The sequence below is a fragment of the Giraffa tippelskirchi genome, chromosome 6 (genome assembly GCF_054371585.1).
Source record: "Giraffa tippelskirchi isolate mGirTip1 chromosome 6, T2T-mGirTip1v1.2.pri, whole genome shotgun sequence".
Taxonomy (NCBI): Eukaryota; Metazoa; Chordata; class Mammalia; order Artiodactyla; family Giraffidae; genus Giraffa; species Giraffa tippelskirchi.
This window is the reverse complement of record NC_137280.1, coordinates 139,752,136-139,765,626: the sequence shown is the minus strand read 5'-3', so window position 1 is coordinate 139,765,626 and position 13,491 is coordinate 139,752,136. Positions and strand designations below refer to the sequence as shown.

The following is a 13,491-nucleotide window of genomic DNA, read 5'->3' as shown; positions in this document are numbered from 1 at the left end:
ATTATGGTCCTTGGGCCATCAAAAACTCTGTCTCCTTTCTTTTCCTTTCGCTGCCACCGTTCATCCCTTGGGGACCCCTGGACCAAGACTCCAGCAGTGAGACAGCAAAAGAGACACAGATATAAAGAACAGGCTTTTGGACCCTGTGGGAGAAGGGGAGGGTGGGATAATTTGAGAGAACAGCACTGAAACATGTATATTACCAAATGTGAAATAGATCACCAGTCCAAGTTTGGTGCATGAAACAGGGCACTCAAAGCCGGTGCACTGGGACAACCCAGAGGGATACGATGGGAAGGAGGTGGGACGGGGGTTCGGGATGCAGGACACATGTATACCTGTGGCTGATTCATGTCAATGTTCGGCAAAAACCACCACAATATTGTAAAGTAATTAGCCTCCAGTTAAAATAAATTGATTTTTAAAAATAAATAAATTTAAGTAAAAAAATCTAAAACTTTGTCTCATTTCATTAATCTCATATGGGAAAATCTTGCCTTTCCATTTTGTTAAAGATATTCATGAAGTCACCCTTATTTCAGCTTTTGACTCTGTACCTAACATCAGATGTCAGCATTGGCCCTTACTTTCATTTTCAAGGTTTATAACATTTGGTTAACTTGTTGGTGAGTTTGTTTTATAGGTGGATCCTAAAGTTTGAAAAAAGATTATTATAAAGACTTTTCTGTATAGTTTGTTAGACCAAAAATAATTACATTAAAATATTGCTCAGAGATAAGATACCACCTGTCAGACACACAATCTAGATATCTTTACCACTAAACCTAGCCTTCAGGACTCTAGTTTGAAAATTATCTGTTAAAAGTAGTGTTTTAAAACCTGGAAAATTTCCAGGCTTTAACATTAATAGTATTTTCAAACTATAGAAACAGCTCTTCAGTCATGTTATACTTGGTAAAATGTTGCAGAAGTGCTTCTTGACTTCTTAAATCTTAATGGATCAAGCCTGATGGCTTGTTAAACTTTCCCAGAATTCTAATATAAGATCCATAATTTCTTAAGGAAGGACTCAAGCTTCAGAAATAAGGAAGGTAAGAAGTATGTGTTTGTTCTAAAAGCAATCAGGTCCTGACCTTGGAAAGAGTTACTGGAAGCTCTGGAAAAAAATCTTCCAGTCCAGAAATGGCAAGTGAGTTTTATCTTCCATGCTAATATCAATTAATGTCAATATTCAATTATTTTCAAATAACATAGAAAAGTCCAATGGATAATTGATTTATAATCATAACACAGCTGGTAAGAGCAGACTTTATTTTTGGATTCCAAAATCACTGCAGATGGTGATTGCAGCCATGTAATTAAAAGACACTTACTCCTAGGAAGGAAAGCTATGACCAACCTAGACGACACATTAAAAAGCAGAGACACTACTTTGCCAACAAAGGTCCTTCTAGCCAAGGCTATGGTTTTTCCAGTGGTCATGTACGGATGTGAGAGTTAGACTATAAGGAAAGCTGAGCGCTGAAGAATTGATGCTTTTGAACCATGGTGTTGGAGAAGACTCCTAAGAGTCCCTTGGACTGCAAGGAGATACAATCAGTCCATCCTAAGGGAGATCAGTTCTTGGTGTTCATTGGAAGGACTGATGCTGAAGCTGAAACTCCAATACTTTGGCCACCTCATGCAAAGAGTTGACTCATTTGAAAAGGCCCTGATGCTGGGAAAGATTGAGGGGAGGAGGAGGAGGGGACAACAGAGGATGAGATGGTTGGATGGAATCACCGACTCAATGGACATGAGTTTGGGTAAACTCTGGGAGCTGGTGATGGACAGGGAGGCCTGGCATGCTGCAGTCCATGGGGTCGCAAAGGGTTGGACACGACTGAGCAACTGAACTGAAGAGCTCCCGTTTCCAGAAAAAGAAATATAATCCATTATTACAGTCATTAATTTTCTGACATCTTTTTTCAATCAATGACATTTCTGGAGTGGTATGTTGGGAAGATTCTAAGATCCCTAAATTGGGGTTAACTAGTGATGTCTGCCAAGGGCACAGGAAAGGTGGGAGGTAGTGTATGTGCTAGATGAGTGCTAACCTTGCCTAGTCAGGGTCATGAGAGCTTAAAAGAGACTGCAAAGCACAGTGATACATAGGAGAAAAAATGATAATAAGAATAGACACTGTAGCCAGGAGGAAAATAGGATATATCTCTAAAATAATTATATAAACATCAGGACAAGCAAATAAAATTCAAAATAAAGAACGACCACCAAAAACAAAAGAACTTTAAAATCCAAAATGAAATAATAAACTAGGGAAAAAACAAACTATTTCTAAATTAAATCCATTGTGCAATACATTTAAGCACAGTTTTCCCATTCCAGTGTCTGTTGAGTACCTACTGTGTTCCAGGAAGAACTGAGAAATAGAAGATATATTCAAGAAGAAGAAAAAAAAAAAAGTCTTTTGTTTTTCTTTTTTTGGTGACACCACAGCTCATGTGGGATCTTAGTTTCTGACTTAGTTCCTTAGTTCCTTTCAGTGCACCCTGCATTGAAAGCACGGAGTCATAACTACTGGATGAACAGGGAAGTCCCCAAGAAACTCTGTCCTGAACATCTTGCTTTCCATTGATGGAGACTGACTTACAAACCCAGTCAGTTTAATATAATAATATATATATATATAAACATATATGTTAATTAATATATATTAGTAATATAATTATAATGTAATATATAAAATATATAATAATAATGCTAATAAATATATATTATAATATCCTCTCTATACAGTAAGAGTTACACTAAGGTTTTAAAAAAAAATGTAGTGAAATCAAAAGAGAAGAAATGACATTGGCTCAAGAGAGTCTCAGAAGGTTTCAATTAATTGGATCTTAAAAGATGAACGAGTTTTCATAAATGCGCAGGGGTGCAGTGGGTAGGAAATGGCAAAGCCACCAGCAGGAGCAAATTAGTGGTGACTTAAGAAAACATGGCATATTTTTTTGGAAAAATGGAGAGGGTCATCACAGCCTGTGGAGAGGCTGAGGTTGGGGAGAGGGGAGGGAAACTGGCAAAGAGATAACATAAAAAAGCAGGATGGAATAGGAGGGGGATGGATTGGGAAAGTCTGGACAGTTTTTGAGGGTGGTACAGTTTTCAAATTCCATGTGATCCTTACAATAAATATCATGGAAAAACTTGACAAAACTTTTTGGCCAACCCACTATATAGGATGGGCATGTACCAACTCTGCAATCCAGACGAAATCTGAGGAAGTTGCTAGTGTGAATATCAGAAAGCGTCGTGAAAAAGAAATGGCAGAGTAGGGCAGCGTGGGGACAGGTTTAGCAGCAAAGCAAAGAGGAAGCAATGATCAAGTCAAAGAGAAAACCTTTCTGAGATCACCTGTTGATAAGAATTTGCAGAGGCTAGACATTTAAATGATGTTAGGTTTGCATCATGAAAATGACACACACCAAATTGCAGGAAAAGTTCAAATAGCCATTTTGTCATCACTGGTGGTGGGGGTAATGGGTTGAGGAGGAGGGTATTTTAACCTGGCTAACAAAACCTACATCTGTACAAGATTGGAATACAGCAACAACTCAAATTCTGTAGTTTCAAAGGCCTTGGGTAAAATTCAACTCAAGTAAACAGACTGCAAAATGTCATAATCAAGGGGAGAAACACAAATCTTCTTTTCAATAACTGTCAAAAAGGAGCCTATTCCTAAAATGGTAGTTGTTTGTGTTAGAAAAAACAAGAGCAAAAAGGGATGCTGCCACCTTCAGAAACATTAAAATCATCAAAGAACATTAAAGCAGGTATCCTTCAGTGCAGGGTAAAAAGTCTGGTGAATAGAGTTGGGCTCATTACAGGCATTTTAAGAATCCAACCCAAAGAAAGTTTCTTATCCTACCAGTGTGGTTTTAAGAAAATTACTTGACTTCTCTGCTCCTCAGTTTCCTCATCTATAAAATGAGATAGTCTCTTAAGAGCCAGTATTAGAGGTAGAAATAAAAAAAAGAGATCTCTTGAACATATAGAGGGAACAATTAGATAATATGCCAAATAAGGCTTTCTGATTGGTATTCTGAAATCTCATGGTATAAAGTGCTAAAAGTCAACAAGTAGACTTATACAGAATTTTTATAATTTCTTTAGCTCAGTCTCTTTGAATCTTCATGTTCTATGTTTCAATTGATCCTTACAGGTAATTGTCAAACATGTTCAGAAAATGTTGCTATATCAACATTAATTATCAGCTTATTTGAAATTAAATACAGCACTATTTGCTGAAATCTAGGCTTCTTTGACCCAAACTCCCATTTTGCATGCAAGGAAATTGAAATCCAAAAGAGGACAGGTATCATGAAGATAATAAGTAGCAACCTTGGCACAGCCCCTAGCTCACCATACATTGGCTCAATAAAGAAATAAACCAAGCCATCTGTGAGAAGTGACAGGATGGATTCCCCAGCAAGAGTCTTCTCTTTTCATAAAGCAGTTCTGCTGATGCTTTCATGTTTGACACTAAGATATTTATTATCTGAGATGAAATTTCAATGCATGATGAATTTCAGGGTAAATTCAGTGAAGGCTGTGGAAAACCATAAGAAAAGAGCCATCCTAAGACTTGATAAGTCAGCCACTGTTCTGCTGATATGCTAGGAGGTCCAGAAAATACAAAAAACATTATTTCCATATCCAAAGGAAATGGATGAATACAAAAGTGATCCATGACAAATACTAACACTTGCATGAATCCAGCCCAAGAAAGAATTTATTGATGAGAAAGATTCCAGAGGAGGAAATACACACACCATACACATATCCCCACATACCCTGACAGTACTGGAAAGGTTCTTATCCTCACTACCCAACTTACCACACGTAGTGGTGACAGTCAGAAACAGGGACAAGCACTACCCTCAAAAGCAGCCTTCAATTTCCCTTTGATAACATTTTTGGAGGTGTTTATCGATTTTTCTAGGGGCTTCCCAGGTGGCACAGTGGTAAAGAACCAACCTGACAATGCAGGAGACAGGGGTTTAATCCCTGGGTTGGAAAGATCCCCTAGAGAAGAAAATGGCAACCCACTCCAGTATGTTTGCCTGGAGAATCCCATGGACAGAGGAGCCTAGTGGACTACAGTCCATGGGGTTGCAGAGAGTCGGACACAACTTAGCAACTAAACAGCAACAGAGAATTTTCTACCTTACACAGCAGGTTGGTGATAGACTAATTTGTACTTTACAGGAAAAGCACTGTTAGTGTGCACATATTTGCGACATCTCTGATCTTAAATTTTTACTATGGAAACTGAGACTTTCAAAAGCACAACTAAAATAAAGACTATACCCAAGTCTAGTGAAAACTGTTACGACAGTATCACAAATTGGAGAGGTGCATAAAGGAATTCAGCTCCTTACCATTCCTCAGAAAATTAACCTTGCTAATACCCGTTAAACATGCTAAATAGTTTCAGGCTGGCTTTCAGTCACTCTGGACAGATAAAATGTAACATCTACATTAAATGACAATCTTTTTCTCAACACAATTTCCTGCATATTAATTTTTTTTTTGGCAATAGGGTCAACTTCTTTGACAGTTTCCAAATTCTTATAATGAAACTGATACAGTTTTTTAAAAATGGCAGTATTTTGCTTTCAGCTACAGTTAAGCGGATGCATAGATATACATAATGACTCAGAGGCCACATAAATGGGATATAATATTAATATTTTTGCTCAGGATTTACCCAGGGATTGTAAGGAATCAGCAAGCACTTCACAAGCATAGTTTCACTTGATCTTCACTCTGTATCAAGTGGGCACGAGAATCACCCCCACCCCACAAATGGAGAAACCAAGGCTGGCAGCAGTTCAGTGAACTACAACAAAGTGGAGGAACCTACACTTGATCCCAGGCAGCTTCCTTTTAGTGCTTTTAAATAAATGGTATCACCTCTGCCAAGTATCATACAGTGCTTCCTAAATTGTATGCTTTACAGTTTCTGATACTACTATTTATATTATATTCTATAATCAAGAGGGGTCACACTGAGAAAACAGACCTGTGATTATAATACCAACCGGAGTTATTCCAAGGATTAAACAAGTGTGTATACACACACACACACACATACATATAAAGACAAGTACTCAAGCAACAAGGTCCTACTGTATAGCACAGGGAATTATATCCAATATTCTACGATAAACCACAATGGAAAGGAATATGAAAAAGAATGTATATAGACATATGTATATATTAATATATATGTGTGTATATAAGTGAATCAGTTTTACAGTAGAAATTAACACACTGTAAATCAACTGTACTTAAAATAAATTCTTTAAAAAAGAATAGTACTTTTGACAAAGCACTCAATAAGTGGCAGCTTAAAAGTTCTTTCATGCATTTTTACATACATAATTCACATATAGTGAAGTGTTTAGTGCCATTTCATCAGTTTTGATGAATAAAGGCACACATCATTTTCATTACCCCAGTAATTTTCCTCACATACCTTTTCCAGGTAATCTCTTATTAGAAGCAAGTACTGATCTGATTTCTATCAGCATCCATTAGTTCTGACAATTACTTATTTCATATACATTATAAACTAAGTATTTTTGTGACAATGGGATACTTTCACTCATACTGTTTTTGAGGTTCACCTGTTTTAGTATGTTTATCTATCAGTAACATTTTTTATTGTAAGATTGCATTTCGTGAATTTATCAGAGTTCATCCATTTTCCTATTGATGGTCATCTGAGTTGTTTTCAGAGCTGGATTACTATAAATAAAATTACTATGAGCATGTGCGGACAAATGTTTTCAATCCTCTTGGATAATACCTAGGACAGGAACTGCTGAAGCTTGGGTATTGTATCACTTTATAAGAAACTGATAGATCATCTTTCAAAGTGGTTGGAGCATTTTCCACTTCTCTAGTGCTATATCAGAGTTCCGATTGCTCTGTATCCTTGGAATGTTTGGTACTTTCAGTCCTTTTAATTTTAGCCATTCTGATAGAGTGGTGGCATCTCATTGCCTTTTTAATTTGCATTTCCCTGATCACAAATTATGGTAACCACCACCACTTGTGTTTATGGTCATTCCATATGGTGTTTCATGAAATACTCATGTATGTGTTAGACATATGTGTTGTCAGTATTGTCTCCCAGCCTGTGGTCATGTCTTTATTTTCTTAGTATTTTACTTTGTTCTTTTTAATGAGTAGGTATTTTAAATTTTGATGAAGTTCAATGTCTTTCTCCTCTTATGGTTGTTATTTTGTGTCATTTATAAGACATCTTTGCCTCCTTAAGTTACAAAGTTAGAGATTCTAACATTTTTATTATCTGTGTTGTTGCAGCTTTTCTTTCACCCTGCAATCTGACCCAAATCAATTTTTGATATGGAGTGAGTTTGGACTATTCATTCTTCACATAAATATCCTGTTGCCCAAGGACTGTTGAAGCAGTCCTCCTATCCTCACAGAATTGTTTCAGTGCCCTTATGGAAAGCCAGTTGACTGCACATTTGTGCATCTATTTCAGAACTCTGTTCCTTCCCACTGACCCACTCATTCATAACCTCAGCTATTCTAATATTTTCATTATTTTATATAGATTTTCACTTTTCTATATTTCAAATGCAGTGATTAACCTCAGGAAGTGTATTTTGGTATTTGAAAAGATTTCCCCCTCTCAATGCCATATATATATGTATATATGGCACATATATATATATACACACACACACACATATGTATGTGTGTCTATATATATATATATATACACATACACACACACGCACAAACATACATATACACAGTTATTGTTTGGAAGACAACTGCTGTTGTTCTATCACTAAGTCATCACTCTTTTGCAAGCCCATGGACTATAGCCCACCAGGATCCTCTGTCCATGGGATTTCCCAGGCAAGAATACTGGGGTGGGTTGCCATTTCCTTCTTCAGATCATCTTCCCAACCCAAGGATTGAACCCATATTCACAAATACAGGTGTGTGTGGTTATAGAGACACATACACACCCACATTTAGATATATTAATCATTAAAATTTTTAGAGTTTCATAGTTTTTGGACATGAGTTATTTTTAAAAACTTCCTACTTTCTCAGAGAGCAGGAAATATGCTTAGCTGTGGTTTTCAAATTTTAGCAAAGCATCTGAATTATCTGGAGAGCCTGTTTGAAAACAGATCCCAGAACCTCACATTCCAAGAATTTCTGATTTAATAAGTGGGGCGAAGGGCCTGAGAATCTGCATGTCTAAGAAGCTTAGGTGATGTTGAAGCTGCTGGTTTATAGACTGAACTTTGAACAGCACTGGCTTAGAAACATTCAATGGTTTTTCTAACATTCAGGCAAAGTCTGATTTGCCTTTTCTAAAGTCTGAGTCCATAGTCACTATTTTATACTGTCTTCGCTTGAAAAGACAGCTGAAAAATCTTTTCACTAGAGCATGGGAGCCAGGTAGCATCATGGTAGACTGATGACCCGGCACTGCCTCACTTTCTTCTTCCTTCCTAGAATCTGGGTGGTGGTCTGTGAACCGGAGCATGTACGCACAAGTACCAGATGAATCTAGCCCTGTGATGAACACCCATGGCAAAGCAGACTTCCTTCTCCCTGTATACTCTGTCAACAATCACAGAGTTTTATTTTCCCCTTAAGGGTTGACTGGTCTCTAAACCAGGAACATTTTTATGACCAAGTCCTTTAAAACTTTCTTCAGTGAATTTATATTTTAAGTACTTGGCATCTAGGTGAATATTCCTGACAGAACACATGCATTCTGAATTTAAGATCAATGCTCTTAGGGCAAAGAACTGTCATCAAAATCCCAACCCAAACCTCTAAGTTTCTGTAGGTTTTCAGGACAAGCTTTTGCAGCTTTCCTTTCCAACAGATCTAGGATGTGTGGGCTACGAAGTGCACCACAATGACACATCTGTTATGTAGGATGTTTATACTGGTGCAAGCACTCAAAAAAGGCATACTGTAGGATTTTTCTTTCTGATTGTTAACTTACCTATTTAGCCTTTGAAATCTTGTTAATGGAAAATGAATCCATTAATTATACTTAATCTGCTTTAAAGATGCCCTTGGAATCAAAGAAGGAAAAACAATCTATCTCACTTTACCAAAAAAAAACCACCTTGAATAAAGGGAAGAGAAGTGTTTGTTTGAAATACCACGCTCACATTTTCATCAGTCTGTTAGCACACTTTCAAAGGTACTATGAGGAACATGAACATGACAGCTTGAAGCATGGGCACTGGAGGTTTTTACAAAAACCAGACAGCAAGTGTATGTACTTTATCTTGATAGGAAGGTCTATTCACGATCAACTAAAAGTGTGCACCACACTTACTCCAGCAGTGAGAAGTTCAGAGAATCAATAAAAGCAAGCTTGTGGACAAATAATTTTTCATCAGCTCTGGGCCTCCATCTTGCACAAATGATGAGGCCTATGGTGCCACAGTAGGAAGCCAGGCCAACACCTCAGCTACCTTGCTCTCCCAGTTTCCAGAAGCCTTTGTGTCATAAGCACTTTTTTCTTTGAGGCATATTAAATTGACAGCAAATGAGTTGTCAGTTGAATTGTCTGAAATATTCTCCAGCTTCTCTTGGATATGCCCTGTGCTCCTAGGTTGATACAGACCCACTATACTACACAATAGGTGAGCACAGACTTAAATTCTAGTAAGTCTAGGAAAGAGTCTGGACCCTGACCCCCTCCTGCTATGCAACCTTAAAAAATCTTTTTACTTATCTCTTCTCTGGCTTCCCAGAACAGAAATCTCTATTTAAGATGGTTGTTACCAGTTGTATTTGTGACTTTTCAAACCTTACAGTACAATGCCTGACTCACAATAAGCTTGCCATGAGTGGTGGTTTTGGAGGGCTCTCTTTCTCCTTCCTCCATCTGTCCCTCTCTCCTACCACCCTCCATATATATAGATCATATATCTATATCATATATGTATGCTCTATATACATATACTCCATATATATAGATAATACATACATATCATATATATGATCATATATATGATCTAATACATATATGTATCCCTATACATATATAGAACAAGTATACAACACTCAACAAATAGTGTGTATATATATATATATAGAAATACATATATAATACATACACATGTAAGTATGTGTGTGTACATATATACAATACACACACACACACAAAGAATGATTATCATTGTAACTAAAAAAGAAGATGGGATCACCTGACTCAACCTAGAAGATTCTAACCCTAGCCTAGGTATGCATCTAAGAGTTATATAAAGACAATTATCCCCAAAAACTTAAGATATAATACAACATTTTGCCAAAAGTTTTCTGTGGACATAGAACATGGAAATACACAGTTTATCACATACACCACTTCTTTACATGTCTCTTATCACATAAGGAACAATCTTAATTTCTTTCTTCTATCAAAGACGTCTGCACAAATTTCTCTTCATGCTTAGACTGCCTCCCCTCCGATCACCTCTGTTATTGAGACAGGGTAGCCCTCGATTTCTTCCATTATAATTTTATCCATACCACCACATCCCACAAGCTGGTAACAAAAAACCAGATCATTGCTTAAAAGGAGGGAGGGAGAAAGGCAAGAGAAAAAGAAAAAGAGCAGATGAGGAGGAGAGAAGGCTGTGAAAATGATTAACTATCTTTAAATGTATTTGCCTTCAAAAAAGATAAAAGTCACAAGTCCATACCTTAGCAGTCCTAATCTTCTGAAATCTTGAATGCAAAGTTCAGGGCAACATTGGGGTTGAAATGATCTGCTCAGGCCACCACCAGAGGGATGGTTTTTGTAACCTCCACGCAGGTTCCAGGACAGCCTTTTCCAAGTCTTTGAGGATGGAGGTTTCTTCCAGGTCTACAAGACCATAAGTGAAAGAAGATATTCAAACCAACGTCAACAACAAAAATACAACAATGATATTAGATTCCAGATCATTTGGTATAAAGAAATTAAACAAATGACACATTGTATTCTGACTGACATAACATGCATACTTACTTAAATGGATTCAGTCCTGATCATAAAGAATAATACCAAATCAGAAAAAGTCATAGTATATCAAGGTTAGATATTTTCTGAATACATGACTAGCCAAAATTGCTCACTCAACATATAGGGAAACTAAAGATCAAAGAGGAAATGTGATTTTCTCATAGTGACTCATTATCTGTGGTACGTTTCAACCAGTAAAGCAAGCAAATCCTAGTAAACACAAGCAAAGTATTAACACTACGGTCAATGCTAAAATGAGACAAAGGGACGATACATCACTTCTTTATCCTAAAATACTTGGCTTCTAAGACACCAAACTTGCTTGTTATCAAGAGGGCCACAGTCCGTTGGTTATATCTGTTAGATCTATTCAATCTCCCTATCCCCAACATAAGAGCATCCTGGAACTCAGCCCTGAACCTTCTTTACAAGTACACTTGTCCACCAGGGGGCGTTTCAAGTTCCACAGCTTAAAATACTATTATACACTGACAACTCTGAAATGTGTCTCCAGGCCCAGATATTTCAGGTAACTCCAGATTCTCCTATTAACGGACTGTTCAAAATTTGTACTTGGAATTTTAACAGATATGTCAGATAGTGCATGCCCAAATACCAACATCCTTCCAAAGACAAGGAAGGCCCACACACTTCCTAGTTTATGCTTTCTCAGTCAATGCCAATATAATTCACCCCGTTAGTCAGTCCCAAATTTTTCCAGTCAACCTTGACTCTTCTCTTTCATCCGTGTCCTCTAAAAAATCAGCAAATTCTGGTGGCTCTATCTTCAGGATAAATCCAGCAGCTGATCACTCTTGTCACCTCCTTTATATTACCACACTGGCCCAAAGCATCATTACAGACCTATAGGGCTGTACAGCAGGTGTGTTCAAACCATGGTTGTCACTTTCAAATGGCCCCTTGAGTAAGACAGTGACACTACCTTGCTCAAAAGTCACACTGACATTCACAAAGTCATCATTGTTACCACTGCCTTTCTCCCACTTGTCCCACTTATTCATCTCCAGCCATGCTGGTCTCCAACCTCTTCCTCCAACATGTCTCTGACTACTGGAGATTCGAGCTCTCTCAGTTCCCTTTACCTGGAGTCTTCTTTTTCCCATCAACACTTCATATTTTTGTCACACTGTTACCTTTTCAGCAAGGTCTCTTGTTATCATATTATTTAAAACTTTAAAACCTGACCATATGTCTTCATTCCCCCTTCTCTGTTTAAAACTTGCTGAAGACTTTCTGATATTCTATATGGTTTTCTTGTTTATTACCTGCCTTCTCTAATAAAAATAAACTCCACATTGACAAGGGATTTAATCTCCCGTATCCTTCTATCTCTTCTAGCACTTTCCCCACAACCTAGCAAAAAGAAAGACATCAGTATATATTTTCAAATGAATGAACATAAAAGCTAAGTAAACCTTCTCAAGGTCACTCAGGTGACAAGTGGCTGAGCTAGATTTGAACCAAAAGCATTCTGTCCCAGTAAACTTGATTCTATGTGACTGTGGCTACGTGAATGCCTTCCAGTGCAGGTGTTAGAAATAGATTCAGTTGAATCTGGCATGTATTATTATAGGAATTTGTGGATTAAACAAATGAAATGCCCAGAATGTTTTCTAGAAACACATAAAGAGTACATGTTGCATGCACTGGGATGAAGCTACCTACATACTAATTCCAATTTCACTGTTACTTTCTCCAGGTCTTCCTCAGTTTGCCCTGCCCTTCCCTCTATGACTTTATTTCTTGTCCCTCCCTGAAGGTAGATGAAGACAAGGGATCCAAGATTAGACAAATAAAAGGAAAAAGATGTTTTTGGGAAAAGATGTGGCCCAGGAAGCAAAGGACTTTGCATCTGGGTCTAATTCATCACCAGTTCACCTTGTTCTTTAAGGGTGTAGAGTCTCTTCATTGCTAGGCAAAAATACATGCCCTACAGAGATCTTCCAACTTTAAAAAATGATTATTTTCCTTTTTGATTAATAAAAGGCTCCCTTATTCTTAGTAGTCTAAGATTGGTTAGGAAATAGAGGGCAACACTTAAGAATGAGACTTTGGGATAATTAGAGAACTCAACTCCTGGTTCCACAAGAATAAAACTCTGACTAAGAAACTCAATCTCCTGAAGGATCATATTTTTATTCAAAAGTGAGATGACAGAAATACCTATCCCTTTAGAATGCTTATAAAAATGAAACAGGGTAACATAAATCATTCATTACTGTACATGACATAAGTACTCAATAAAAGTTTGTTGCTCTTAATGTTTTATTTTTATGGTTGCAGGCTTACATTCTGCATGACATTTCGTGATTTTATCTACCTGCATCTCACTGCCCCTCCAAAGCTTGAGTTGTTCCTGTCCTTTATCACATGAGATGGCTTCTGCTGCCCTTGATGTGACTTCGAGTAACTTTCTCTGG

General features: G+C 37.4%; 1 protein-coding gene across 7 annotated transcripts in view; it reads right to left on the bottom strand.

The window, feature by feature from the left end:
- LOC145510507 (uncharacterized) overlaps positions 1 to 13,491 on the bottom strand; it is a 546,282-nt gene that overhangs the window by 137,692 nt on the left and 395,099 nt on the right. For all 7 annotated transcript variants that reach the window (XR_014057064.1, XR_014057065.1, XR_014057068.1 and 4 more), the window contains one exon: positions 10,749 to 10,912. Coding sequence is in view for 1 of the 7 variants with exons in the window: in XM_081501901.1 (XP_081358027.1) it covers positions 10,749 to 10,912 (164 nt within the window). In the remaining 6 variants the exon portion in view is untranslated. The remainder of the gene's footprint in view (positions 1 to 10,748; positions 10,913 to 13,491) is intronic.